This window comes from Coregonus clupeaformis, chromosome 21, assembly GCF_020615455.1.
Source record: "Coregonus clupeaformis isolate EN_2021a chromosome 21, ASM2061545v1, whole genome shotgun sequence".
In the NCBI taxonomy this organism is placed as follows: Eukaryota; Metazoa; Chordata; class Actinopteri; order Salmoniformes; family Salmonidae; genus Coregonus; species Coregonus clupeaformis.
Window position 1 is genome coordinate 27,754,870 of NC_059212.1, and position 26,738 is coordinate 27,781,607.

At 41.8% G+C, this 26,738-nt stretch overlaps 1 protein-coding gene across 2 annotated transcripts; it reads left to right on the plus strand.

Annotated features, from left to right (window-relative positions):
• Positions 1-1,549: 1,549 nt before the first annotated feature.
• Positions 1,550-21,692, plus strand: LOC121535172 (la-related protein 4B). Of its 2 annotated transcripts, none has more exons than XM_041841959.1 (17): positions 1,550-2,026; positions 4,860-4,993; positions 11,732-11,885; positions 12,634-12,792; positions 13,173-13,251; positions 13,858-13,994; positions 14,256-14,359; positions 15,605-15,715; positions 15,953-16,006; positions 16,344-16,571; positions 16,895-17,004; positions 17,213-17,485; positions 17,772-17,820; positions 18,181-18,348; positions 18,596-18,768; positions 19,082-19,193; positions 19,404-21,692. In XM_041841959.1, the coding sequence occupies exons 2-17, from the start codon at positions 4,913-4,915 to the stop codon at positions 19,725-19,727; spliced, it is 2,316 nt and encodes a 771-aa protein (XP_041697893.1). In that variant the 5' UTR covers positions 1,550-2,026; positions 4,860-4,912; the 3' UTR covers positions 19,728-21,692. The 2 variants fall into 2 exon arrangements, with proteins under 2 accessions (XP_041697893.1, XP_041697894.1); XM_041841960.1 differs by having other exon boundaries at positions 17,793-17,820.
• Positions 21,693-26,738: the final 5,046 nt, after the last annotated feature.

Below are 26,738 nucleotides of genomic sequence, written 5' to 3' on the forward strand. Positions count from 1 at the left end.
ATTTTTTTTATTTTTTATTGATAGGTTTTCTGCACTATTGGAGCTAGAAACACAAGCATTTCACTGCACCTACGACAACATCTGCAAATCTGTGTATACGCGACCAATAAACTTTATTTTATTTTATTTAGCAGAGTGGTTAAGGTTAGGTTTAAAATCAGATGTTAAGAAAATGCATTTTAGAAATAGACAGGGTTTAGCCATAATTATGACTTTATGGCTTTGGTAACTAGTGACGACCACTCAACAGGGACATTTCTAACCCTGTTACACACACTCCATAGGTAAGGCTGTATAATCCAATATGAATGTCCAATACACACAATAGACTGACAGTTGTGATGATTTCCCACAGTCAAAGTCCTGCAATAAGAGCTATGATTCTACAGAAATGTAATCGGTGGATGTCACTGAGTAGGCTGATACCCCAATTCATGGGTGCACACTCCATACAGTAGATAAGGCTGTACAGTGCATACCGGTAAGCATTGTATGCCCCCCAATGCAATTATGTAGTCTAATCAAATCAAATGTTATTTGTCACATGCGCCGAATACAACAGGTGTAGACTAATATGTACGTGTACAGTAGGTAGGGGAAAAGTGACAAGGCAATCAGGATAGTTAAACAGAGTAGCAGCAACGTTTGTGAAGAGTGTGAAATAGTGTCTATGTGAGAGTGTGTGTGTGGCGTCAATATACATGTGTGTTTTGTGTGTGTGACCCTATGTAGTGTGTGTGTGTGTGTGTGTTGGAGTGTCAGTGTAGTATGTGTGTGGGTAGAGTCCAGTGAGTGTGCATCTTGCAAGAGAGTCAGTGCAAAAAAAATGGGTCAATTAAAATAGTCTGTGTAGCTATTTGATTAAATGTTCAGCAGTCTTATGGCTTGGGGGTAGAAGCTGTTCAGGAGCCTTTTGGTCCCAGACTTGACACTGGTACCGCTTGCCGTGCGGTAGCAGAAAGAATGGCTCCTGAGTGGCGCAGTGGTCTAAGGCACTGCATCGCAGTGCTAACTGTGCCACTAGAGATCCTGGTTCGAATCCAGGCTCTGTCGCCGCCGGCCGCGACCGGGAGACTCATGGGCGGCGCACAATTGGCCCAGCGTCGTCCAGGGTAGGGGAGGGAATGGCCGGCAGGGATGTAGCACAGTTGATAGAGCATGGCGTTTGCAACGCCAGGGTTGTGGGTTCGATTCCCACGGGGGGCCAGTATAAAAAAAAAAATGTATTCACTAACTGTAAGTCGCTCTGGATAAGAGCGTCTGCTAAATGACTAAAAATGTTTAAAAAAAAGAGTGTATAACTTAGGCGGCAGGAGTCTTTGACAATTTTTATACATCCATAGCGGGATTTCAACTGTTTTGTTTGACAGTTTATTGTCAAATTAATTTATTATTGTATTTATTTTTAAGTTATATAACAACATTCCAACCTTGTTTAGCATTACCTCGTCCAAATATGGCATTATTCCACTATCCGTTTGGATCAGTTTCAATGGGGGACTGTTATTTTGAAGGCGAATTGATAATCCCACTATTGTGGCTATCTTCACACATCTGGAAACAGCAATTTCTCCATTCCCAACTGGTAGCTACCTCGAGTGATCCAGCTAGCTAACGAACGAACGCTTCAAATTGAAAAATCTGTATTTTGAGAGTTCTGGGTTGATGTTCCATATCCACTTTGCTACTCGTAGAACCTCCGTTTGGTAAAATTCGAAGAATAATAGAGATTATTTTAATCCAACTGCACAAAACAAGTGCAAAGTTAATAGCTATATTTCAGCTAGCATTGCTAGTTAGGAAAGCTAACGGTACGGTATTTTGTTTTCTGATATTTGGCTAAAAAGGCGGGTATTCTTTTTCGCCATCCCTCCATCAGCTTGTTATTGCTCATTAGAAGACTGTAGTAAATCGTAGCTAGCGTGCTCGTTAGCTTGATATAATATCGTGCGTATTCAGCCAGGAAGCCAATTCAAGGCCTTGCTTACCACCAGTCTTTTCATCGTCGTGCAGTGAGAGCTGACAGGTGAGTAGCGCCCATTGCTTAGTAACGTGCTAGCCAGCTCGCTCGTCGACTCGATGTTGTTGTTAGCTAACTGTCGTTCGGCAGCTGCCTACACCTATAACAATATTTTATAAGCTGTACGATAACAAGGTATACATTCAAGTGAACTGGAGCGGCTCTCAAACTAATTTAGCTAGCTAGCCAACTAACGCGGTTTGCTTGGTGTGCGTTGTTTTGAGCAAATACATAACTAGCTAACGTTAGCTAGTTAGGTCCCCACGGTATAATCTTGCTAATGTTAGCCACGTAACGTTAACTAAACGAATATGGAAGTGGCTGAGTTTGCTAACGTTACCTAGCTAGTTAGTTCGTGAAATGATTGGTAACTAGTTAGCTAACTAGCTCAATATTTACTATTCGACAGTTAACGTTGGCCTAGCTAGATATAGCTAGTTGCTAAATGTTTCGTGATATTGACTTTGTTGTTAGTCAGCAAATCAATGTGCCACCGCAGTGACGTCCTAGTTAGGTAGCTGCATATGTTGCTATCTAACCACCAGCTAGGTTACTTGCTAAATTAGCGAGCTATGAATGGCCTTGTCTGGAGCGTCAGGTGCACATACGAATTGGTGTCTAGCCTTTGGAATAGCCAGCAGGTCTGACCTTCTTGCCTACAGCTGCACTAGGGTCGGACAGCATTCTCCTGTGTATATTAAGACACTGCCGAGCCAGAACTAGATATGGCTCGGAAAATGTACCTCAATCCAGGGATAAGAAATGCGTTGTACTCTGAATTGCCCCATTATCCCAATTGTTACAGCAAGAAGATTGAACGATTGCTAAACAACTAGCAGTCGTTCAATCTTCTCGATGTAACAGTTGGGATACTAGGACAATTCGGAGTACAATGCATTTCTCATCCCTGGATTGAGGTATGTTTTCAGAGCCATATCTGGCGCCGGCGCGACAGTGGCTTAATATACACAGATTTGCTGTCTGACCTTAGTGCAGCATTAAGCAAGCGGGTAGGATCTGCTGGCTAGCCTTTGGAATAGTCTCCATCAACAACTGCTGTTGTAAAAAGGGGTCTATAAATACATTTGATTGATTGATGTGGGGCGAATCATGCTGGAGGTCGCCATCTTTCACTGAAAGTTGATGATGCTCTCTGCTTTTTCCAGCAGTTTGGGTCAACTTTGTAGTTGAACTAACAGCATTTACACAGCATTGCTTTATTGTATTTTGCTAGCCAGAATCACTGTAAATTGCAGTCACATGCCACCACGATTCTAGCCTGGTCTCAGATCTGTTTGGGCTCTTGCCACAATTCCATAAGTAGCTAGTTAGCAAAAGAGCAGAAACTGCCATCCAGGCCTCCACGATCCACTGTCTAGTTGGCAAGTTTTGACTAGCTAGGTTAAGCTAGTAGCTAGGTTAACCATTGTCCTGTCCTCACAAACAAACACACACACAATGGAAATCCTCCTTGCTAGCTTTACCTCATCGCATGGTCCCTGCCCAACTTGTCAGCAGGAGACTGAAGACTCAGCTGTGTCATCTTAGTAACAGGCCTGCACTGTCTCAATCCCAGTCAGACTATAGTATCCATAAGAATTTTCCTGAAATGTGTGGAGAATATCTAAACTAAAAGTGATAATACATAGTGCAAACAAGTTGGGTAGTACCAATGATGGAAATTGTCAAATTGTCTTTGTCAAGTTGGCTGAGGTATGGAATATTCAATAGGAACTTTTCAACTGTTGGCAACCCCTGGTATGCTATATCAAACCTATCATGTCATCAATCACTTTGATGGCATGTATTGCAGTCATCACCTTTTGTAGTAAAATATTTGTTGGAACTTTGTGCTTAAATTGCCATTTTTGTGGAGACCAGAACTATGCTTGCTTGCATACTGTACAACAGCACAGTCCTCAAGTGACGATGCAAATCAGTCAGCAAAATTGCAACAGGTTTATGTCAATACAAACTGTTAGCCTGTCCAAGAGCTTGTCCAATCCGCAGTGGAGTTGAACGTTTGCAAAATTTCTGAAAATGCTTTTAGATATTTAGCCACGTATCAGATAGCATAATCTATCTTCTGTTTCTCACAGAATAAGCAGAAATTGACTAATAGACAGTTACCTACAGGGTTAACATTTTAAATGATAACGAGTTAGGCCCATATGCCAAATAGGTCCATGACACAATATTAAACATGACAGTTGTTAAAGAATAGTGTGGGAACCTTGTAACTGTTGGCCATGATCTCTGAATTAGTTGTGCAAAAAATAAGCACAAAAGTTGACTTGTTGAAACAATTGCTTTGATAACTGTAGTTAGTTGTGCGTTGCTTAATGGAAAAGCATCTGTGTAATTCATTACAATGGCCTGTTTAGCCCAGCTCACACTGTCTGTGGTAATGAGTATGTAGGTCAAAGGTCGTAAGCTTTACAGCCATGCCATTCTTTTTCTGCTTTGTATGCGAACACAACCAGAGCTCATGTTAGACAGGCATTCGATTGTTGGGGGATTATCACTTCTTTACAAATGGGACCTACTGGATGGAAAAGGGACATTTCCAATAGTGTTCATACTTATAGATTGTATGTTTTGTTGACACATATCACTAATGGAAATATTTCTTTGCACTTCCATGGTGAGCTACAGCATTGGTTGCTGCAGTGTTTTCTCTGTGCGTATTCACAAGGAATCAAACGGGATGAAACTGAGGCACCTACCTGAATTTGTCCAATAAGAAACACTTGGTTTCGTTTTCCGTTGCAAAATGTTTTTCTATGGTGTGTGCTAATGAATGCAACCCAGGTAAACATATTTATTTCTCTATCCACAGCTTACTTGGTGACAAAGAGACTTCTCCCTGAGGAGCCAAGAAGTAGACGGCTCATGACTTCTGACCAGGATACAAAAGTTGTAGCTGAACCACAGGTGCAGCAAGTACAAGAAGCAAAAGAGAGCTCTCATCTGGTAGGTATCCAATACTAGGACCCTAGAAAATCTGCGATGCGGTGAACACGGACGGAATCCATACGTTAAAAAGGATTTCAACAATATTCAAAATATATTGAACATAGTAGGGAATCAACTAAATGTAACAAATTAATACATTTGCACAAGTTTATCATGGCGTTAACAGAATGCATCAGTAGTGACTCGTATTTGTTTTTCAAATGCTAACATCACACGTGCGCTGCAAAAACACAGCTGAACAACAGCCTCTTGCTAGGTGCACAGTTCAATTAAAAGGCAACTGCACTCAAAAGTGGTCTCCTGATGTGGTTTAAGCATTGTTGTGGACTTAGAACATCCAATGTTGTTTATTTTCTATTAAAGTGTGATTTTGAGAGGGAACCTGGAAAAACCAAATGGAGAAACTGAATTTGGGGGGAAAACAAAATGGAAGCAGGCAAAAAATAACAGATTTTATAGGGTCCTACAATACACATGCCTTTAACTAAAGCTGTATAAGTTCAAATTTGTATTTCTAATTTAGTTTGTAACCAATTTTGACTCCTTGTAGCTCCATTCCTCAATGCAAACGTCTGTTGCCGTTCAGAGCTGAGGTCATTTATATAATAATAATTTGGTGGGTGCTTATTTGTCCTAGTTCACACATACACGTATATTAATACACGTGTGAATTGGAAATGTTTTTTTTTGCATATCCCAACTCCCCCTGAGACTCCCTCAGAGAATGGGGTCACAGCCAGGGTCTGCCATTATCAACGTCGACCCTCGAGCAATTACGGTTAAGTGCCTTGCTCAAGGGCACATCGACCGTTTTCTCTCTCTCACCCTGTCGGCTTCGGGATTCGAACTAGCAGCCTTTCAGTTACTGGCCCAACACGCTAACTGCTAGGCTACCTGCTGCCGCTTTCATCACTAAGTGTATTTTTTATTTCATATACAGTATTTATAGGGACAGGCATTCTTTGGTTGGCATTTTAACTCCTCTCAGTCATAGTTTTGCTGCAAGCTTTCATGTCGTTTCTGTTTCCAAGATACTCCTGTACTAGTATCCCTACAGATCTTCACTTATTTCACACAATGGGGATGTGTGTGTGTGTCTCTGGGGCCGCATCCCAAATGGAAACCTATTTCCTACATAGTGCACTACTTTTCACCAGAACCCTATGGGCCTTGGTCAAAAGAAGTGCACTACATAGGGAATTCCGTGCCCTTGGACACCGGGTGCTACCTGCTGCATTTGATTGACAGCAACATATGAGTTGCTATAGAGGTTCCAAACTGAAACTGTCTACAAAGGGATGTATGGGATTGGCCTTGCCTTGCTCTCCTCATTTTAACACAGGAGGGCTGTGCTCTTCTTGCATGGCGCAGCTATGTGGCTGGCTGCCTCGCTCAATAGATTTGTCATAAGGCTTGTACGGGTATGTAATTTACTTTTGACGTTTTATTAGATGAAGAAGAGCATGTTGTCTTTGCATGCTGTAGGCAACATTTTGTTAAGAAGCATGTGGACGCAGGTAGGCTACACATTCATTGAAATTCCCCCAGGTCTTCATTCTCTTGAGTTGGAAAGAATGTTAAGTTGAATAGCCTAAAAGGAGTGCCAAAAGGAAAGCTTTTCCACCCAAAGCTCCAAAATGAGGAAATGGAAAGACATTGCTGTCTTTTTCCAGTGTCATTTAGGCTAAACACATGGCGTAAGATTGGAAACAAGATTGGTGGCAGGAAAAAGTCCCCAATGGAGTCTTGAGGTTTGACGTATTTACATGTCTCAATCCAGGGACTTTTTGTTGTTTAGGAAATGATTTATGCCTCCCACCACTCACCTTATTAAATAATAACTTTTACTTCTATGTGCTCCTTGTTAACTTGTAGTGTGTTGTTAAACATCTCATTCTATATTCTGTGCTGCTCTGCGCAGCGCTACTGTGCCATATGCTGTGTGCATATGAACATTCATGAATTTCACATATTACCTATTTATAGCCATGTGTTCGACATGTGTTATCCAAACATGAAAGCTGTTACATTAATGAGTCTAATGCTGCTGCCGTTCACTGGAATCTGCCTTTTGCTGCTTCTAGTATAGTACTAGTTACTGTTATGTGTCAGGGTTGGAGATAATTGTTTTCAGGATCTGGCTGTCCAAGAGATGTTTGTTTAGTTGTAGCCTTGGCTATATGCCAGAACCTGTAGGCTTGTGATGATGCACAAGTATAACATTTCCTGTGGACAGGGCATGTTTTCCCTAGGTCATTTGAATCCTGGGTGCTCAGCACATTACCAGTCCACTGTCTGTCTGCCCTGGGTCAGGAGCTCAATGTGGCAGAAGCCTCCAAGACAGACCAGTCCAAATTGTGTGTGTTTTTTGTTTAGTATATTTTTCAGGGACTTTCACCTATCCCTGTCTACAAACGAATGCTTCCCTGGCCGTCTGACTGACTAAAGGAGCAATAAATGACAATAATGTCCCCCGACCACGCTGTCTATAGTTTATTATGAATAACATCCTCCCCAAAATAATATTTCCAATCAGGCTACTGGGGAAAGGGGAATCACACCCCTCAGCGAGGGAGTGAGGCACTGAGGCTTTTTATTGGGAAAGGTCAAGCGGACCTGAAACGCTCTGAAGCATTGGACACGGTAGTCAGTTATGTCAGGCCAGTTTCCATAGCAGCCAGGTCAGATGTGAGCACGGAAGTGGAAGTGTATTACATTATTGCATGACTGGATTATGGGCTTGTCGTTTCCCCTGCCTTGGTCTCTGTGTGGCTCCCTGGTTTTGATGTAGCGTTTTGACTCAGTCTCGGTGTGTGTGTTTTTATGCTTGACCAGACAGCCCACTGAGTCTAATGCAGAGTTTCTAAAAAATATGACCCGGGCAAACAGACCGAAGCTCCCAGTGAAAAGCAAAGGGCCTTGTTGCTGTTCCGTTAATGTATTGTATCACGCTGAAGAAAGCTGGGTTTACTTTGTCTCCCTCATGGATACTCACAGCCTCTTGAATTTCCCACAGCAGAGAATCATGGCTATCCAAGTTTTCCAATAACTATTCTTGTACCAACGATGACTCAGGGGTCATGTTAACGCAGAATTCTGCGTTTTTCACCCTAAGAAAATCTAAAATGCTTCTAATTGTAATTTCTGCTTGGCTTCAGTCAATGTTCACTCCAAATCATGAATGTAAAAGGACTGTTGTGCTTGAGTTGCACTTGCTCCACTCGGATGACAAATATTGGCTATCATCTTAATAAATCAGATTCCCGTATACACTAACGGGCATTCAATCAGCAGACAGCGCTCTGACTGATGTACTTCGATGTAGTAGTTTTTCTCTGTTAGCAAAAGAATTAGGAAATGTAGCTAGCTACATTCTTTCTATGATAAACATGTAAAATCTCATGGCCATGCATCATTTTAGCAAAAGATACCTTGCTTTTTCATTGTAAGCTAATTTACTTGTGTGGCTGCTAGCCAAATAGTGTTGCACTTTTGTCATCTGATTAAAAACTAAGCTTTTCTATTTATTTTGCATTCATTAATTTTGTGTGAAGAGAAACTATAGTTGCACGCCCCTGATCACTCTATTGGCCGCAAAACATCACTGTTGACTTTCAATATAAAACTCACGTGAAATGGTTTAAAACGCTGGTTTTTGGATGGTCTGCGTTTGAAAATGCAGATTTCTAAAAGCTAATGCGACACTTGTATGTAGATTATGGATATTGGTGTGTTACTTAAACCCAGGTTAATCTGACACCTAAAGGCCTATTGGGAGTAGATTGTAGAAGGAGAAGCCTAGTACACGCCGTGGATAATCCATTCCTCGGCCTGCATGCCTCAGTCTTTGGCTCAGGTGGATATAACAATAACACACCGTAGCCATAAGTCTGTCTGTTCGTTGGTGACGTGGGTTTGATGTTCTGAGGGAGAGAAAATGACTCAGAGGGTAGCAGCAGCAGTGATGAAACCGAAGCGCCATTAAATGGAAATGAGTGACGGCAACGAATGAGCAGCTGCCACGTCAGGCGCATCAGCAGCTGTGTGTCTCTCTCATCAGATCGTTTTTTTCCCCCGACAACCTGTCGCTCCTCGTGACCCAGAGGCGGTTTGACAGCACAGACGGACCACAGAAGCAGCCACAGCCTCAGAAGCACCAAAGAGCAGTGAAGACTATGGGAGGCAGAAGCCTGAGGAGGGCATGCTGAATGCGCTGTGCGATGCCTCGGAATCGGAAACCTCTGCGAATAACCAGGGGATAGTAGACTCTTCGTCGGTGTGCTCGGAAAGCTCTGGGAATATCCAGGAGGGGATACAAGTAGACTGTTGTGCTTGGCTCTGCCTGTGGTTGAGGAGGGGCCACAGGGACGGTCACTGTGTGCAGCAGGTGCGATGACTGTGAGCCCGGAGTGTGCAGGGCAGGATGCGCTGCTGGACTCTTTTCTCACAGTAGCCAGTGGAGAGTAACTGTTACAGACATGCTGCTTTGCCTCAGGACTCTAGTAGTATGGCTTTTACCACAGCCCTCCGCTACAGTCTTATAGCTTGTGAGTCTTGTGTATGGAATTGGCAGAACAATTACTTATCTCTTGTGAGTATGTCAGACTTCTCTTTGCCCAAAGCAGTGGCACTCAATCTGATTATCATCTATGTAATCTTAAGCATAATGTTGTCTTGATTGATATCTCTGTTAAGCCAGATCATATCTATGAAATTGTTGTAGATTTTTACTTAATGCATTTATTATAAACTCTGGTTTGTCAATGATGTAGCGATGGCTATATAAAACTACATTTGTTCTATGTCAACCTTTTCTGCCAACATTTGTGTATATTTTCCATGAATTCTTCTGTGGAACTACCATGGAAACATTTAGGTTACACTAGCATTTTCTCACTGAGTCTGTTGCCTCAACTCAAAGACTAAGCTACTTGATAACTAGTAATCCCAGAAGGGATGGTCTGCTTGCTGTGTGACAAGATGAAGTAGCCTATATCACCAGTCATTGTCTGCATGCATTGTAGTTTCTTCATACTGGCTATCAGCTTTGCTGATTTGACTGTACTGAGATGAACACTGACTTTTGGCCATTGCTATTTGCACATTGGTCTTTGTATGATCACACCACAAATCAAACCCAGCTTTATACAGCACACTTAAGACATGGTATGCAATGTAATGCGCTTTACAGGATAAAAACTAATAAACAATGAAGATAAAACCTGAAAATATTTACTGCACAACAAACATAAGATAAAAAAACAAAAGAATGACACAAACTGAACGACTAAAAAGCACCCTAAGGAAAAGCTAAGCTAAAATATGTGTTTTAAGATCTCTTTTTAAGTATGTCCACAGTTTCAGCCCCCCTCGGGTTCTCTGGCAGGCTATTCCAGAGGCTGGGGTCATAAGAACTAAAGGCTGCCTCTCCATGCCTCTTTGTCCTAGGCTTTGGGATAGTTAAAAGGCCAGTGCCAGAGGACCTGAGGGACCTACTGGGTACATAACTTAAAAGCATATCTGACATGTATTGGGGTGCACAATCGTGGATTGATTTTAAAACCAATAGAAGAATCTTAAAATTAATTCTGAAACTCACAGGCAGCCAGTGCAGAGACCTTAAAACCTGTGTAATGTGTGCTCTCCGTCTGGTCTTGGTCAGTACCCGTGCTGCAGCATTCTGTATGTTTTGCAGTTGACCAATGGCTTTCTTGGGTAGACCAGACAGGAGAGCATTAGTCATCAAGCCTGCTTGTAATAAAAGCATGGATGAGTCTCTGTATCAGCCTGAGATAGAAAAGGCCGCACCTTGGCAATGTTCCTCAGGTGGTAAAAAGCTATTTTGGTCACATATGTAATGTGATTAGAAATTTTGTTCAGAATCTAAAATAACACCCAAGGTTTTTTTACCTGGTGTTTTATCTTTATTACCCGTGAATTAAAATGTGTGGCCAGATTCTCTCTCTGTGCTTTGGCTCCAACAATAAGTACCTCGGTCTTGTCTTGATTTAGCTGGAGGAAGTTGTGAGCCATCCAAGTATTTAAATCACTAATACAGTCTAATAATTTATCCGTGGAGCTAAAATCCTCTGGTGACACAAATGTTAAGTTGTGTAACGTCTGCGTAGCAGTGAAAATCTATGCTGTGCTTTCTGATAAGGCTGCCAAGGGATAACATTATATTTGTATGTATGTATATATATATATATATATATGCACTACCAGTCAAAAGTTTGGACACACCTACTCATTCAAGGGTTTTTCTTTTCTTTTTCTATGCAAAGCTGTCATCAAGGCAAAGGGTGGCTATTTGAAGAATCTCAAATATAAAATATATTTTGATTTGTTTAACACTTTTGGTTATTACATGATTCCATATGTGTTATTTCATAGTTTTGATGTCTTCACTATTCTACAATGTAAAAAATACAAATAAAGAAAAACCCTTGAATGAGTAGGTGTGTCCACATTTTTGACTGGTAGTGTATATATGAACAGTACGCAAGGTTGAGTGGAAGGGCCTTAAAAAGAATGAGCAGTTGTCAAACTCCTGGAGATGAGCTTCTCATAATTCCCTGATCTAGCCTATATTCTGCTATACTGATAATATGCGTATACATCTGTACTCCTGTTATTGTTGTTGACCACCACTCCTACTTTCTTTTGTCTGCTGAAGCGTGGAGGCCTACCTGAACTCATGTATATAATACTCTCCTATCTTGTCTCCTGCCACAGGAATCCGCCAAGTTTTCTGACCTGAACCCCAATGCGAAAGCATGGGCCAATCACATGCTTAACCTGGACACCGCCACTGGGACTGCGAACACACCTGCTCTCCAGCCATGGAAGGATGGCTGCGATAGCAGCTCAGCTGACCCTGGGCCAGAAGGTCAGCCATTTTTAAGGACCGGATGGAAATAGTCCCTCAGTTACTGTGTCTGTGTCTCAAGTGGCACCTTATTCCCTACATAGTGCATTACTTTTGACCAGAGTCCTGGTCAAAAGTAGTGCACTATGTAGGGATTGGGGTGCCATTTGGTATGCAACCCCTGTCGTCACAGTGCACGGAGCAGCCAGGGGTTGAATCATTTATACTCAATTTAGTCAGAGGGAGAGCTATGAATATTACCAACCCATCCTTCCTTCTAACACATAAGCATAATAATTGTATGTGCTGATGTTAAGATTAGCCAAGTTTAGCAGCCGTGGCAGTTAACAAGGGAATGGTGGATACATGAAAATGATCAATTAGGACAAGTTTTTTTCAGATTGAAACATCTACATATTATTCCCAGCTCATTATGTGAAGTTATTTGTGGCGATTACAGTAAACACATTTTCATGGTATCCATTTTAACATCTAGATACTGACCTCACTTTCCCCTTGTATAGATACATTTACTACTAGTACTACGTAACATGTAGGCCTATTGTTTCTTCAACTTAAGCCATCACAGTATTACTAGCTAGTGTTAATGGATTGCTTGGTTGTCCCTTTGTTACTCTGTCCAGGCTATGAAGCCAGTAAAGACGGTAGCTAGTGTTAACTGCTTGGTTGGTTGTTCCTGTGTCTACCAGTGTCCAGGCTATGAAATGTTAACTGCTTGGATGGTTGTTTCCGGTTTTACTCTGTCCAGGCTATGAAGCCAGCAAAGACAAAGTGTTTGAGGAGCCACTGTTAGCCGACCCAGATGAGCCTCCGCCGGTGATGATGGCAGAGCCAGCCGCCACTGTCACCCTGGAGTGCTCCGACCCTGCTGCATACCCAGAGTCTGGCCAGGAGGCAACTCACACAGGTGGGATCCTCATCCACTGGAGTGGAGACCATTCACTTGAGTTGAGCAAAGCGTCTGTGAAAGTGATGCACAATTATACAAATGGTATTCCGAATTCACTGCAAAATTGTGTTTAGAATATTAGAAATGTATGGATCAATGAGTTTGTTTTAACTTAAACAACCTGTAGAGTTTCCTGTAGAACAGGTATTTTACAGTAATAGCCTACAGTAGGCCCTAAAAGGTACTGCGTGTAATAAAATGAATGGTCTAATGTCACTAGAGTGCACTATATAGGGAATAGGGTGCCATTTGGGACTAGGCCAGTGAGTTGAATGAAATGAATGGTCTCGTCATGAAAGTGAATGACTGAGTGTCTGTTCCCCCTGTGTGATGAACAGGCAGTGAGCCCCAGCAGGAGAGCTGTCAGGAGGACCTCCGGGAACACCTGAAGAAGACCCTGGAGTTCTGTCTGTCTCGGTGAGTAACAGCTGTACTACACACTAGTTGTGTCACAAATTACACCCTATTCTCTATATAGTGCACTACTTTTGACCAGGGAGGGTCAATAGTACTCTGGTCAATTGGCCCTGGGCAAAAGTAGTGCACTATATAGGGAATATGGTGCTATTTGGGACATAGACATTGTCTACTACAATACAGCCAATAATGCACTGGGCACACTTTGTGCTGCAGCAACCATATAAACTTGTGCAGCACAGAGGCACAGCTCTGCCATTACAGAATACAGAACTTTAATTGGCTCTTAGGGGCGGTAGCTAGGGGAGTAATGTACACCACGACTGTACCATTTATTATGCTGTTCCCCGTAAAGTATGTGTATCCCGGGCCGTAGTTTTTGTTGATAGTAATCAAGTGCCTCCCATGCTAGAATACAGCCAGTGAAATATGTCACTGTGATGATGCACAATGGCTGCATACTCATTAGTTATCTTTGGCCCTTTGTGGGAGGTGTGTTCTAAATGAAAGCTTTATTTCATGCTGTCAAGAATTCACTGGTGGGTGCTGTGGGGAGGGAGGAGTGACTTAGGCTACAGGGAGTGACTTGTCTCTTTTTGCTTACAGGGAGAACCTGGCCAGCGACATGTATCTTATCTCTCAGATGGATAGTGACCAGTATGTGCCAATCGTGACGGTAGCTAACCTGGACCACGTCAAGAAACTCAGCACGGACGTGGAGTTAATCGTTGATATCCTACGATGTAAGTGACACCCTTTTATTTGAGTCTATTGTTCTCTGAACCTTTTCTGATTTACTTGATACTAACAGCATTTTTTTGTTAAGACTAAAGAGACATGGTTGGGAATGGATGTTTCATTTTACTTAGATAATTGATGGATTTCAGTTGTATTAGTTAGCCTTCTTTGTACAACACCAATTCCTAGCAATATTTGTTACATGGCAATAAAGTTTTCTGATTTTGATTATAAAGTCACTGGACTATATTGCCCTGCCTTCGTAGCTCTGCCATTGGTCCAGGTAGATGAGAAGGGGGAGAAGGTGAGACCCAACCAGAACCGCTGCATCGTCATCCTCAGAGAGGTCCCTGAGAGCACTCCTATAGAGGTATGTTCACTGGCTAGTCTCCGTCTGTGTCCCAAATGGCCCCTTATTTCCTATGTAGTGCACTACTTGTGTACCACATAGGCAATAGGGTGTCATTTGGGACGTTCTGTCTGGACCATCTGCTAAGAAAACATTGCATTACCTTAGACTGACTGACTGTATCCAGTATGGCAGACAGTGGAAATAAATCAATCAGGTTTCAGCAAGACTAGGTCGTTCTAGTACAAGCTCTTATGTGACTAGGCTATATGTGTGTTTTATCCAAGGCATTGTAGGTCATTTCCTGTTGAGTGCACAGCACACTACCTGGGGTGTAATCATTACTCCAAACAGTTGCATGAAAACTAGCGTTTCTATTGGGCAGATTCAGGTAAGTCCCTCCCTGTTTGCTGAACCTGTCCAATCGAAACACTGACCACAACCCTGAGTCGTTTTCCTGGAATCGTAAACCGTACTGGTGACCCGTGTCTCTGTGTCAATTATTTATTTGCTCATCTTCCATCAATCAATCAATCAATCAATTTTATTTTATATAGCCCTTCTTACATCAGCTAATATCTCGAAGTGCTGTACAGAAACCCAGCCTAAAACCCCAAACAGCTAGTAATGCAGGTGTAGAAGCACATCTTGTCATGTTGACACCCTGTTTGACTTTTATAAAGTCATGGTAATGACACATTGTTTAAACAGTGTTTAGAGGTTTCAGCTATTGTGCAAGTGGGTAGTCATCACATTTCATGCAGTGTGACAAATTAAAGGGTGATGTTTTTGGCAGTTAAGAATTCAAAACATTTTAATGGTGTTATTGAGTTATTTCAGTCTGAACCGTACTCCCATCATGGAATATTGACAATATTTGACATTGTTAGGGCTGACTTATTTTTTAGTTTTGTGTTGGATACAGATAGAAGAGTGAGTGTGTTGAAATAGCAGAGCGCCAGATTCAAACCAATGCTCCAGCGATGTGTTCCAGAGGCAGTGGCTTAGACCACTAGACAACCCTAAGCTTTTCAATTGAAACCAGGAACTTGCTCACATTTCCTGAGAGGTTTTGGCATTACTAAAAGAATAGATCAGGATTTTGGCAATTAAGTCCTTTATCTACTTCCCCAAAGTCAGATGAACTTGTGGATACAGCGGTAGTTTCGCGAGCCAATGCTGACTAGCTTAGCGTATGCTAGCTGTACCCGAAGACTTAAATCCTGAACTATCCCTTTAAGCTTGACATTTGCTCTTGTTTTGCAGGAGGTCGAGGCTCTTTTTAAAGGAGAGAACTTACCTAAATTCATCAATTCTGAGTTTGCCTACAACGACAACTGGTTCATCACCTTTGAATCTGAAGCAGATGCACAACAGGTAAGGAACATTCTGGAATGTTGCACCATTGCATGATTATAGCTCTTGATTTTGTGCTTTTCCCCTGCACGCCATAGCATGTTTTAGGATTGTAGGGCTGGTCAGTGTTTGGTGTACAATCGCTAGTTGCGGCCGTACAGGGTTTCATACTGGCCTTGAGCTTACGTCCTTATCAATGGATATACAAACTGAAGGTATATTTCCTGTCTGAAGTGTTTATTAACCTTTTTTCCCTAGGCATATCAGTATCTTCGTGAAGAAGTGAAAACCTTCCAAGGGAAACCTATTAAGGTGAGCTAATTCATAATGTTTTTGTGTTAATTAAGGTTAAAATGAACATGACCCATTTACTGTACTTTCTGGAGTATTTCAGAGTATGGGAGTTCAGAACCTTTTTCCGTCTACATAACAGCTAATGCTTTCCCCCAAAAGACTTGCAGTGGATAACATAACAATTCAATCTACAGTGTGTGTATGGGTTCATTTAGAGTTTAAGTGAAATAATACCTCAGAGAAATGTGGCTAATTTATTAAAATCTCTGCACTGCTTTGAAATGCCTACTTTGCAGATTTGTTTTTGAGGAAAAATCTATTTTATAATAAACTCTAAATTCTTAACCCCAATCAGGCACGGATAAAGGCGAAGGCAATTGCTATCAATACTTTTATGCCAAAGAATGGCTACCGCCCGGTGGAGGTGAACCCGTATGCTCAACAGCAGCAGCAGCAACAACAACAGCGTTACACCTCCTACTACATTCCTCCAGTGTACAGCCCTCAGCAGCAGTTCCCCCTCTACAGCCTCATCACTCCACAGGCCTGGTCAGCCACCCACAGCTTCATAGACCCTTCACTGGTGAGGACAACAGTCATGCACACACCTACAAACCTACAATACAGACTAGGGTTGCAAAATTCCCATAATTCTGATTGGGAAATTCATGGATTTTATGTGTTTTCTCTCCTGATTCCGGGTATCTTCCAACCGGGGTTTCTGGAAAACCTGGGAATGTTAGGACATTTTTTGAAAACTTTTGGGAAATTACCAGGATTTTTCAAACCTACCACCCACAAACCTACAAGGCATCAGTAGAGAATTGTCATAATTTCACTGTATGATATGCTGCTAGAACTCTTTAAAAAGGTTTTTGATTTAGTGTTTCCTTCTATATTCAACAGGTTACATCATTTCACAACACCCAATTCATCAATGGATTTACAACATCCCATAGTTTTAAACCAGCGACGTCTCCTCTTGCTGGTGTTAGGCACTACTCTCCCAGGAATAGGTGGGTAAACTGACACTCCATCTAATGTATACGATACTACCAAGAATGTCCACATGACTGTGCTTGTATAATAGAAATAGAATGAGTAGAACGGGAATCTCCATTCAAGTCAATAATGCCATAATGTGTGCTCATTCCAATTCTATTGCTTGTATAGATGTAGGATATTTAAATATTATTGACCAGTGTTTCTTGTGGAATTTTTCAGGAATCACACTCACAGTAAACCACACCTGAGGCCCACAATACCCAACGCAGATCAGCGCGGCACAGGGCTCCTGGACAGCCCCACCATCTTCAACTTCCCAACAGAGCGCATCCTGAACGGGGTGCCCCGGGGTTCCCCCCAGACGACGCGGCTCCCGAGCCAGAACAGAACCAGGTTACCCCCCTCCACCATGACCTACCCCAGGAGGGACGTCGGTACGGGTCGGGTGGAGCCCGTCAGCACCGACTACTCACTGGGCATGGGCCGGGGAAGGTAAGTGATCATCCACTATCTCCATGAGCATCACCACCGTAGACATCCATAGGATGGGTCCCAAATGATACCATATTTGTTATTTAGTGCACTACTTTTGACAAGGGCATCTGGTTAAAAAAAAGTAGTGCGCTGAATATGGTGCCATTTGGGACACATTATAGTTTTACAAGAGAGAGAGCATGGTGCTCAAGTTTTTGAATAGTTGAAATATCTGTAAGGCTAAATTGTGCTTCAAATAGATAAAAAATGTCAGTGAATCTTTCAAATGTTCTCTTTCTTAAAGGACAAATATTTATGGTTCTAGGAAAAAGAGGGACGACAACAAGTTTACAGTAAGTACATATTTTTTAATTTCTCTCCTCTTAAACTAGTCTTTGACTTTGAGAAAGATCCATCAGTACTGATGCTGCAAGCTTTTCAGGCTGTGACATCTCCTGACTGAATTTTTATATTGCAGGGATTTTGTACGTACGGTTGCCTGGCTGGCTGGCGTTAGCTCCCTGGCCTACATAGTGCACTCCTTTTGACCACAGCCCTATAGGCCCTGGTCAAAAGTAGTGCACTATAAAGGGAATCGGGCGCAGAGGTTGTATTCTCTGACTGACTCACTGCATTGTGCCGACTCTGGTGTGTTTGGTGTTTAGGGAGTGGCCACCCTGTCTGACGGTGTTTGATGCTGTTTTGTTGTATAGAGAGTGGCCACCCAGTCGCCCCCTCCTCAGAAGCCCCCGTCCCCCAGCTTTGAGCTGGGGCTTTCCAGCTTCCCCCCCCTTCCTGGGGCTGCAGGCCACCTCAAGACCCCTGACAACATGTTTGAGAACAGACTGGCCAGCATGGTAATAGGAACCACAAAGGACAGGGTCAGTATTTACCAACACAGGCTGTCATATCCAGGCCACCATACTCTGTGTGGGTCCCAAATGGCACCCTATTCCCTATATAGTGCTCTACTTTTGACCAGGACCCTTTGACCAGGCAATATGGTGCCATCTGGGATGCAGCCAAGCTCTTATCTCCAAGCCAACATAGTCGATCACTCAGCTCAACATTTCAGCTTTGCTGTCAGTAGGAACCTGATGTGTTGTTGTTTTTCTCGTCCTGTTCCAGAATGTAAGCGTTGATGCCAGCGCTGCAGGTGCCCTCCTCCCCTCAGGAGGACCCAAGGAGCCACTGAGGACTGTCACGTCTCCACAGCCCCCGAGCCTCCAGCCCGCTGCTCCACCAGCCCCGACCCTAGCACCAGCCTCTGTCCCTGTCCCTGCTTCCTCCCAACCCGCAGAGTGAGTAAAGGACACGCGTGTTTCCAAACCCCCCCCACCCCACACTATTTTCATAAAAATGTATAAACATTCCCCCACTAACACCATACGATTTGAATAGAAAAACAAAACTTATTTTGTTTTTCATCTCATACAGTATCTTTTCTCTCACACTTATCTCTATTTTCTCATCAAACATGCCAAACACCATACATATAGTAGTTGATGTCAAAAATAGATCGGTGTAGAAAAAACTAACAGAACTGACTTGGCAGCATTTCATGTCCTACACATCTTTGTGAATAAATTGTGAGGTCCTGTGTGTGTGTTTCAGGGAAATGAAGGTTCCGGAGGTGAAGCAGAAGGAGACCCGGGTCTCTGTGGAGCTGGTCACTGACACCCTGTACACCGCTAGCAAATCTGTTCAAGTCAATGGGGCTGCTACAGTAAGTACTGGTTCACCAAAGCGTTTAAACATAACCAGGTGCAATTATCGATATTATTAGCTGATATAGATCTTTTGATAGTCATAGATGCTGATTTGTGGTTGGTAATGATAGTGTTTCTTAGACTTTAATGCATGTCAAACCAGGGTGCATAGGCAATGTCCTATGAAATGGATCAGCTACAAATCTAGCTTTTTGTTTTGTGTTCAGGAACTGCGAAAGCCCTCTTACGCTGAGATCTGCCAGAGGATTAAAGACCACGCACCGACACTACAGGCCGCTAAAGAGGCCAAGCCAGCCAGCAGCACTGCCTCCACAGGAGAAGAGAGGAAGTGCCCTGATGCCGCCCCAGGGGACAGGAGCGAGCCCAAGGCCCCCCGAGAGACATACCCAGGCTCCTCCAAGCCTGCTACCACAGGCAGACCCCGAGAGGTCCGGAGACCAACCGGCCGGTGGCCCTCACCACCTCCCCACCACCCAGGGAAGGGTCCCAGCAGCAAAGATCTCAACACCCCCCCAAAGTACCTGCAGTAACTCCTAACTGCAATCAAGTCAATTTCAAAGCAAACACGTGAGAGGAAAGAAATCTGGAAAAAGTCAGGGCTATTGAAATACAACCTATCCTAAAATCACCAGTCAGTCACAGCATAGAGAGGATGCATTTCTGGATCAGGGCTTACTGACAATAGCACGTTAGTGTGCATGTAGAGCACTGTTCATCATATTTACTTATTTATTTTTGGGGTTTTTATTTGTTTCTTTCATTTTAATTTTTTTTTGCATTATTTTGTGTCAATCTGTAAAATGTACTGTTGTTCAGATTAGTGGGATAAATTCATATGTCCAAACTGCCTTCCAAGATAGTATTGTGAGAGTAGGTAGACCATCAATGGAAGCCACCCAGTGAGTGAATGAAAGGACACAGATGAGCAACAGAATAACGGTTTAGGTCTTGTTAGTTGTGGGAATGTCTCTGTATGTTGTATGCAGTCTTATTAAGATGTAATGTGATTCCATTGCATTGTCCCAAATGACACCCTATTCCCTGTGTAGTGTACTATTCTCGGTCGAAAGTAGTGCACGACATACGGAATAAGGCGCCGTGTGGGACGCATCCATAATGGTTTTTACGTATTTGCGTTCATATGCAAGGTCAACTAGTCTAGTCTCATTTTACGGACTGAGGGATTTCTGAGATTACCTTTTTGCCAACATGGAACTCTATGTCATTGTAACACCAGCATATGAGGAGAATACGTTTATTTGCATACTGGTTTTGATTGTTGGTACAAGTACTACTAGTTGTTGCATGCTGGTGGTTTTGAGAGCGCCTTAGTCTTTCTTTATCTGGCATTTCTTGTGGTAAACAATAACATTTAGTTGTTTTCTGCTATCTCATTCACAGGAGTCTGTTTCCTAGCCATATAAAGCATATTGCTAGTTAGGCCTCTTAGAGAGGTACTATCAGTGTCAGTAGAAATCTACATGTATTTTGATCTCAGAAAAAACGGATAAATTCATCACATGGTGTCGATTGGTGACTCTTCTCGTTCTTCTATTTTGCTGTGAAACAAGCATGTCAAAGACTAGTTCAGCGGGCACATGTTGGCAATGGAAGTGGCTAGGCTACTATAAGGAGTAGGCAGTAGGGTTTTGGCAGGGTGCAGTGACTTCATTATTTTAGATAGCTATGGTGCTAGAGGATGAACCTGGAACGTGTTACTTCAATTAATCTGGTACTGTACTTAGATAATAATACTTGATACATGTCGTCAACTAAACTTTGCACTATTTGTTTTGTTTCTGGATTAAGAAATCCATATTTTAACTACATATCAGAAGCAAAAAGGGAACCTAACATGTGAAGCTAGTTTCATATTCTCTGAAATGTAAAGACGAATATTGAAAGTTCTGATAGTCACATAATAAGCCCTTTAAAATTTCAGTTATACAACAAATTCAGTTTTTTCCCCTCTTGGATTTCAACTGTCTTGCCATTTGACTTGCACATTATTATTAAATGTTGTGACAGGGTAATCAGTTTCAGAATATCTAAATGTTGACACATTTTATTAACCTCTACACTGAGAAATTCACACACGTTCAACTTTGTTTGTTTACTGCCATGTAAATGCCTACTAGACATATTTCTGTGCATGATGAAAATAACTTTAGTCTTGTTATTTTCTTTTGTGCTCACTTTCATTTGATTTAAACCTATGGAGTCCCACTAACTGGCTTATTTTTGCAGTGGCGTTTTATTTTGTTTTGCTTTTGAGGTAGTGAATTGTGAAACCACTGGTACGTGGTGTTTTTTTGAAGCTGTTTCAGCTTATTCAGTATTATAGTAGCTAATTGTAATGTGGGTTTACACCTTAGAGCAGAGTTTCCCAAACTCTGTCCCGCCCCACCCCCCTGGGTGGACGTTTTGGTTTTTGCCCTAGAACTACACAGCTGATTAAAATAACCAACTAATCATCAAGTTTTGATTATTTGAATCAGCTGTGTAGTGCTAGGGCAAAAAACTAAATGTGCACCCAGGAGGGGCACCAGGACTGAGTTTGGGAAACCCTGCCTTAGAGAATGTGTATACCTGATTGCTCAAAAAATTTGAAAATTAAGTGGAATTAGTTTAAAGGAAGATGTGGGGTTTTCCTTCACTACAAATGTTAGATATGAAGGTAAAAGATGAGAGGCAGCCCTTTTAAAATGAAGGTATAGCTTTAGTCATTAGGTGACACTCAGAAAATATGAGTAGTAAACTGCACCCTGTGAGCAGGCAGAGCCTGACCTTTGACCTGTTTGGATGCTGTAAACCTGAGCAGCCACTGAGTCCTTTCAGTTTGGACAAATGTTAGGCAGAGCAGGCAGCACTCTTGGGTTGTTCCAACTCCTCCCCCCTCCATACAGTAGAAATGCCCGGTTCATTGCAGGATTTAACTAACATTTATTTTTAGCATGCTTTTCTTCTGGAGATTTCACCTGGCTCTCCATACAACAACCATATAGCATCCAAATTCCCCTCTGTGCTTTGTATAAATCTCTAAGTAGAAAAAATAATGTGGAACTTGTGCGCTTCTTTAGTGTGTCATTGACGTCTTCCTGCAACAAGGAGCTACCCTGGAGTACTCTGCTTAGAAAATAGGACATTTCGGAGAGAGGAGACATTGCCTGTACTGATAGTCATTGCTGCTTTTGATTTGGATTATTTTTGGTTTGCAAACACATTATTTGTAGAGTTTGATTCTGAAGAACTGAGATGCACTTGAATGGGCAGTCTTAAATGGCAGATTTATTATAAAAAAGTTTTCTTTCCTGAGATGGTATAAAATACATGTTGTACCATATCTGCTTATTTATAAACCAGTGCTGTTTATTCCATGAGATATCATTAGAAAAGTTTATTTTGAAGAAAAAATATATACAATTATATATTTACAAATGTATAATTTCCATCCAGTGTTTAAAAACTTGAATTTTATTTAAACTTGAAAATGACTTTGCCTTAACTTTTATACGAGATAACGTAGTTAGTTTATTTCTTTTCAAACCCCAACATGTTACTAAGGGAGACCCATGGAAATATTTAGTCATTCCAAACATCACAAGTCTTACTTGGTCTTAAAGTACAAATCTAGCAGCATTTTATTTTGGTTTTGTAAAATTTAACTCAATCTCTTTTGATTAACCTTGTTTCTTGTTTCAATTTTCAGTTTGTTTTGGGGAAAATATAAATCCTGTAAATGCAACATTGTCAATACTGTATCAAATATGTGCACTTTGAAGTGTGTGCTTAGCTTGTACAGTTGTAAATAATCAGAAAATATAAAGAGAGACCTTAAAATGATAAAAAAAGAAACATATATTGATCTTGTTGAAATATTAATGTCGCTTTGAGCTGGATGTAGGATAAAAACTAAATGTTGTGGTTTGAATTTCTGTTTTTCTTTTGTTCTGGTGTGAAGAATTGCGTCTGCCTCACTTTGCAATGTGGGCAGGTTGTCTGATTGTAACTTTTTAAATGTCATTCTCATTCTATTTCCTTGTGTTTTCTCAACAAACAAGTGTTTGTTTCTTTTGTTCAGCCCCTTCACTGTGCACAATGAGAGAAGGGGAGAACCTACCTGTGGTACAAACACATCTTTAAATGACCGTACAAAGTCAGTAAGTACTATGTCTTGTGACAGACTGCTTATATCAATCTGATGTGTGATTTAGCCCATAAAAGATTTCTTTATGAATCACATTAAAGCACATTTTAAGCACAGGAACATCAAATCTTTCACACACAACTAATGTCAATTCCACAGCAGCATTACGGTATAATTGTGCCAGACAAAAACCTTTAATCGTTTGGAGCAAAGTGATTAAAGCGTTGTTGGTATTTTGTTGATATTCTGTTCTTAGTTTTTATTTGAAGTTTTGTTTTTCATGAAGATGTACATCAACTGAACTTTCGTAGCCCCCAGAAGTAATAACTACATTTTTTTGGGTAGGCTTTACCAGTGTTTAGACTCAATCATAATAGTGTAGATATTTTTTACACTTAGCATTTCTGCAAGAAATTAGTTTTCTGGCAGACTGTATAACATACTGTTCATTGTCTTTTGTATAATTTGATCACACATGTGGACTGCATTTAATGTGGCAAAAAAAAACATTAACTGTGCCATTTAATTTGTTTCAGCCTGGCAGTTTGTTTGACTTGTACATAATATTTAAACGCCTGCCATTATATTTTGATATTTGTTGTTTACTGATGGGAAGTGTAGCTGGTCCAGAATTATAAAACTGGGAACTAAAATCTGATACCACTGACATTAGACAAAGTACTTATAGCAACCTGCATCTGACCGGGTATCTGATCTGGCTTATGAAGTCGAGGCATGTTTGTCTGTAAATTTAAGCTGGTCTATGCTAGTAGGCCTATCTAATGCAAAATGCTAATGCTGTTGTCTTTGCAGATTGGGTATCGATATGCTATCAGGCTGGGTACTGTGGGAGTGTAGGAGAAAGTGATGTGCGTGAGAGTGTGTGTGTGTCTGTGAGCGAGAAGTGTACCACCTGGGGTCAGCAGAAGTATAAAACACAAATGTAAAGTTGACTGACGGTTGAAGTCAAGTTAACCCAAGGTTGATTCGCCAGCCAGGTGTGTGCAGCATAATGATGAGAAAAGGATTTTGCGTTAAATGTTATTGGTTCATCTCTCCAGAAGATGATGGCACTGCTTACAGTACAAAAGACTGTGTTGAACTTTTTCTTCTTTCTTTTGCTCGCACTACTGAAGCCCTGTTGTAATGTTCGGGCTGTTCTCCTTGTGTTACTGTACACAGACAGTGTTTCTCATATCAGGCCGTCTCGTTCTCCTTGCCCAGTTCGCTCCTATCAGCTTCGTCTCACCAGTTTGACAGTGCCATGTATTTTTTTGAAACGGCTACAGCTTGTTGTAAGTTGACCTTGCGTCTAAAGTGATGTTACAATGCACCAACTGACTGGAATGAGACATATATCCATTGTCTCACTATCAACTCACTGTGGTCAATTAACTCATTTTTACCCCTACCATGTTACGCTAACAGCAGAGGACAATCGCTGACTTTATGGGGGAGAAGAACCTATGAACATAACAGCAGTAACAGACAGTTGTTCATGGAGGTATCTTTGAGAGGGCTTTTGATTTGTCTTACCTATTCTTCCATTAAGACTGGAATCAAGCATACATGTCAACTATTGATAATTTAAGTTACTCTTGTGTCATGATGTTAAACTGTCTAATTTGGAGGGGAAAAAATGTAGCTTACTGAAAAATAAAGATTTAGGCACTGTTAATGAGTTCTGTCTCGTGATGTGTGTGTGTCCCCCATAATCTGGGATGTCTGGAGGCTGATCCAGAAATCAGGATAAATGAGTTAGCCCAGAAATATTCAGAGAAATAAAGGCTTGAAAATGTGAAATTGACATGGTATAATTGAATCAAATCAATGACCCATATTCAAGCTTAGCTTTCTAAAAGAAGCAAAAAAACATGTATCTGGTTATCAAAATTAGCTGGCTAAGTTAATGATCCTGCTTTCAGAGGGGTATACTACAAAACAGGGTCAATGAGTTAGCCAGTTTACGTGCCTATATATTCAGATTTTTAAAATATTTTTTATATAAACTTGAAATGGGCATGGTCTAATTGACTCAACAACCAACACATACTTCGGAAAGTATTCAGACCCCTTGACTTTTTCCACATTTTGTTAGGTTACAGCCTTATAAATTGTTTTTTCCCTCATCAATCTACACACAATACCCCATAATGACAGCAAAAACAGGTTTTTCCAAAATGTTGCTAATTTATACAAAAATAAACTGAAATAACATTTACATAAGTATTTAGACCCTTTTCTCAGTACTTTGTTGAAGCACCTTTGGCCGCGATTATAGCCTCAAGTCTTCTTGGGTATGACGTTACAAGCTTGGCACACCTGTATTTGGGGAGTTTCTCCCATTCTTCTCTGCAGATCCTCTCAAGCTCTGTCAGGTTGGATGGGGAGCATTGCTACACAGCTATTTTCAGGTCTCTCCAGAGATGTTCGATAGGGTTCAAGTCCGGACTCTGGCTGGGCCACAAGGACATTCAGAGACTTGTCCTGAAGCCACTCCTGTGTTGTCTTGGCTGTGTGCTTAAGGTCGTTGTCCTGTTGTAAGGTGAACCTTCGCCCCAGTCTGAGGTCCTGAGCGCTCTGGAACAGGTTTTCATCAACGATCTCTCTTTACTTTGCTCCTTTCATTTTTGCCTCGATCCTGATTAGTGTCCCAGTCCCTGCCGCTGAAAAACATCCCCACAGCATGATGCTGCCACCACGCTTCACCTTAGGGATGGTGCCAGGTTTCCTCCAGACATGACGCTTGGCATTCAGGCCAAAGAGTTAAATCTTGGTTTCATCAGACCAGAGAATCTTGTTTCTCGTGGTCTGGGAGTCTAGGTGCCTTTTGGCAAACTCCAAGCGGGCTGTCATGTGCCTTTTACTCAGGAGTGGCTAAAGGCCTGATTGGTGGAGTGCTGCAGAGATTGTTGTCCTGCTGGAAGGTTCTCCCACCTCCACAGAGGAACTCTGGAGCTTTGTCAGAGTGACCATCGGGTTCTTGGTCACCTCCCTGACCAAGGCCCTTTTCCCCCGATTGCTGAGTTTGGTGGTTCCAAACTTCTTCCATTTAAGAATGATGGAGGCCACAGCGTTCTTGGGGACCTTCAATGCTTCAGAACTGTTTTGGTACCCTTCCCCAGATCTGTGCCTCGACACAATCCTCTCTCGGAGCTCTACGGACAATTCCTTCGACCTCAAGGCTTGGTTTTTGCTCTGACATGCACTGTCAACTGTGGTGCCTTATGCCCAATCAATTGAATTTACCACAGGTGGACTCCAAGTTGTAGAAACATCTCAAGGATGATCAATGGAAACAGGATGCACCTGACCTCAATTTCATGTCTCATAGCAAAGGGTCTGAATACGTATGTAAATAAGGTATTTCAGTTTTATTTATTTTTCTACATTT

Excerpts from the sequence above, each read along its gene's own strand:
- LOC121535172 (XM_041841959.1), top strand. The coding sequence starts at position 4,913 with ATGACTTCTGACCAGGATACAAAAGTTGTAGCTGAACCACAGGTGCAG. Across the intron at positions 11,886-12,633 it reads AGCTGACCCTGGGCCAGAAG|GCTATGAAGCCAGCAAAGAC; the intron begins GTCAGCCATTTT and ends TACTCTGTCCAG. Across the intron at positions 18,769-19,081 it reads GCTTCCTCCCAACCCGCAGA|GGAAATGAAGGTTCCGGAGG; the intron begins GTGAGTAAAGGA and ends TGTGTGTTTCAG.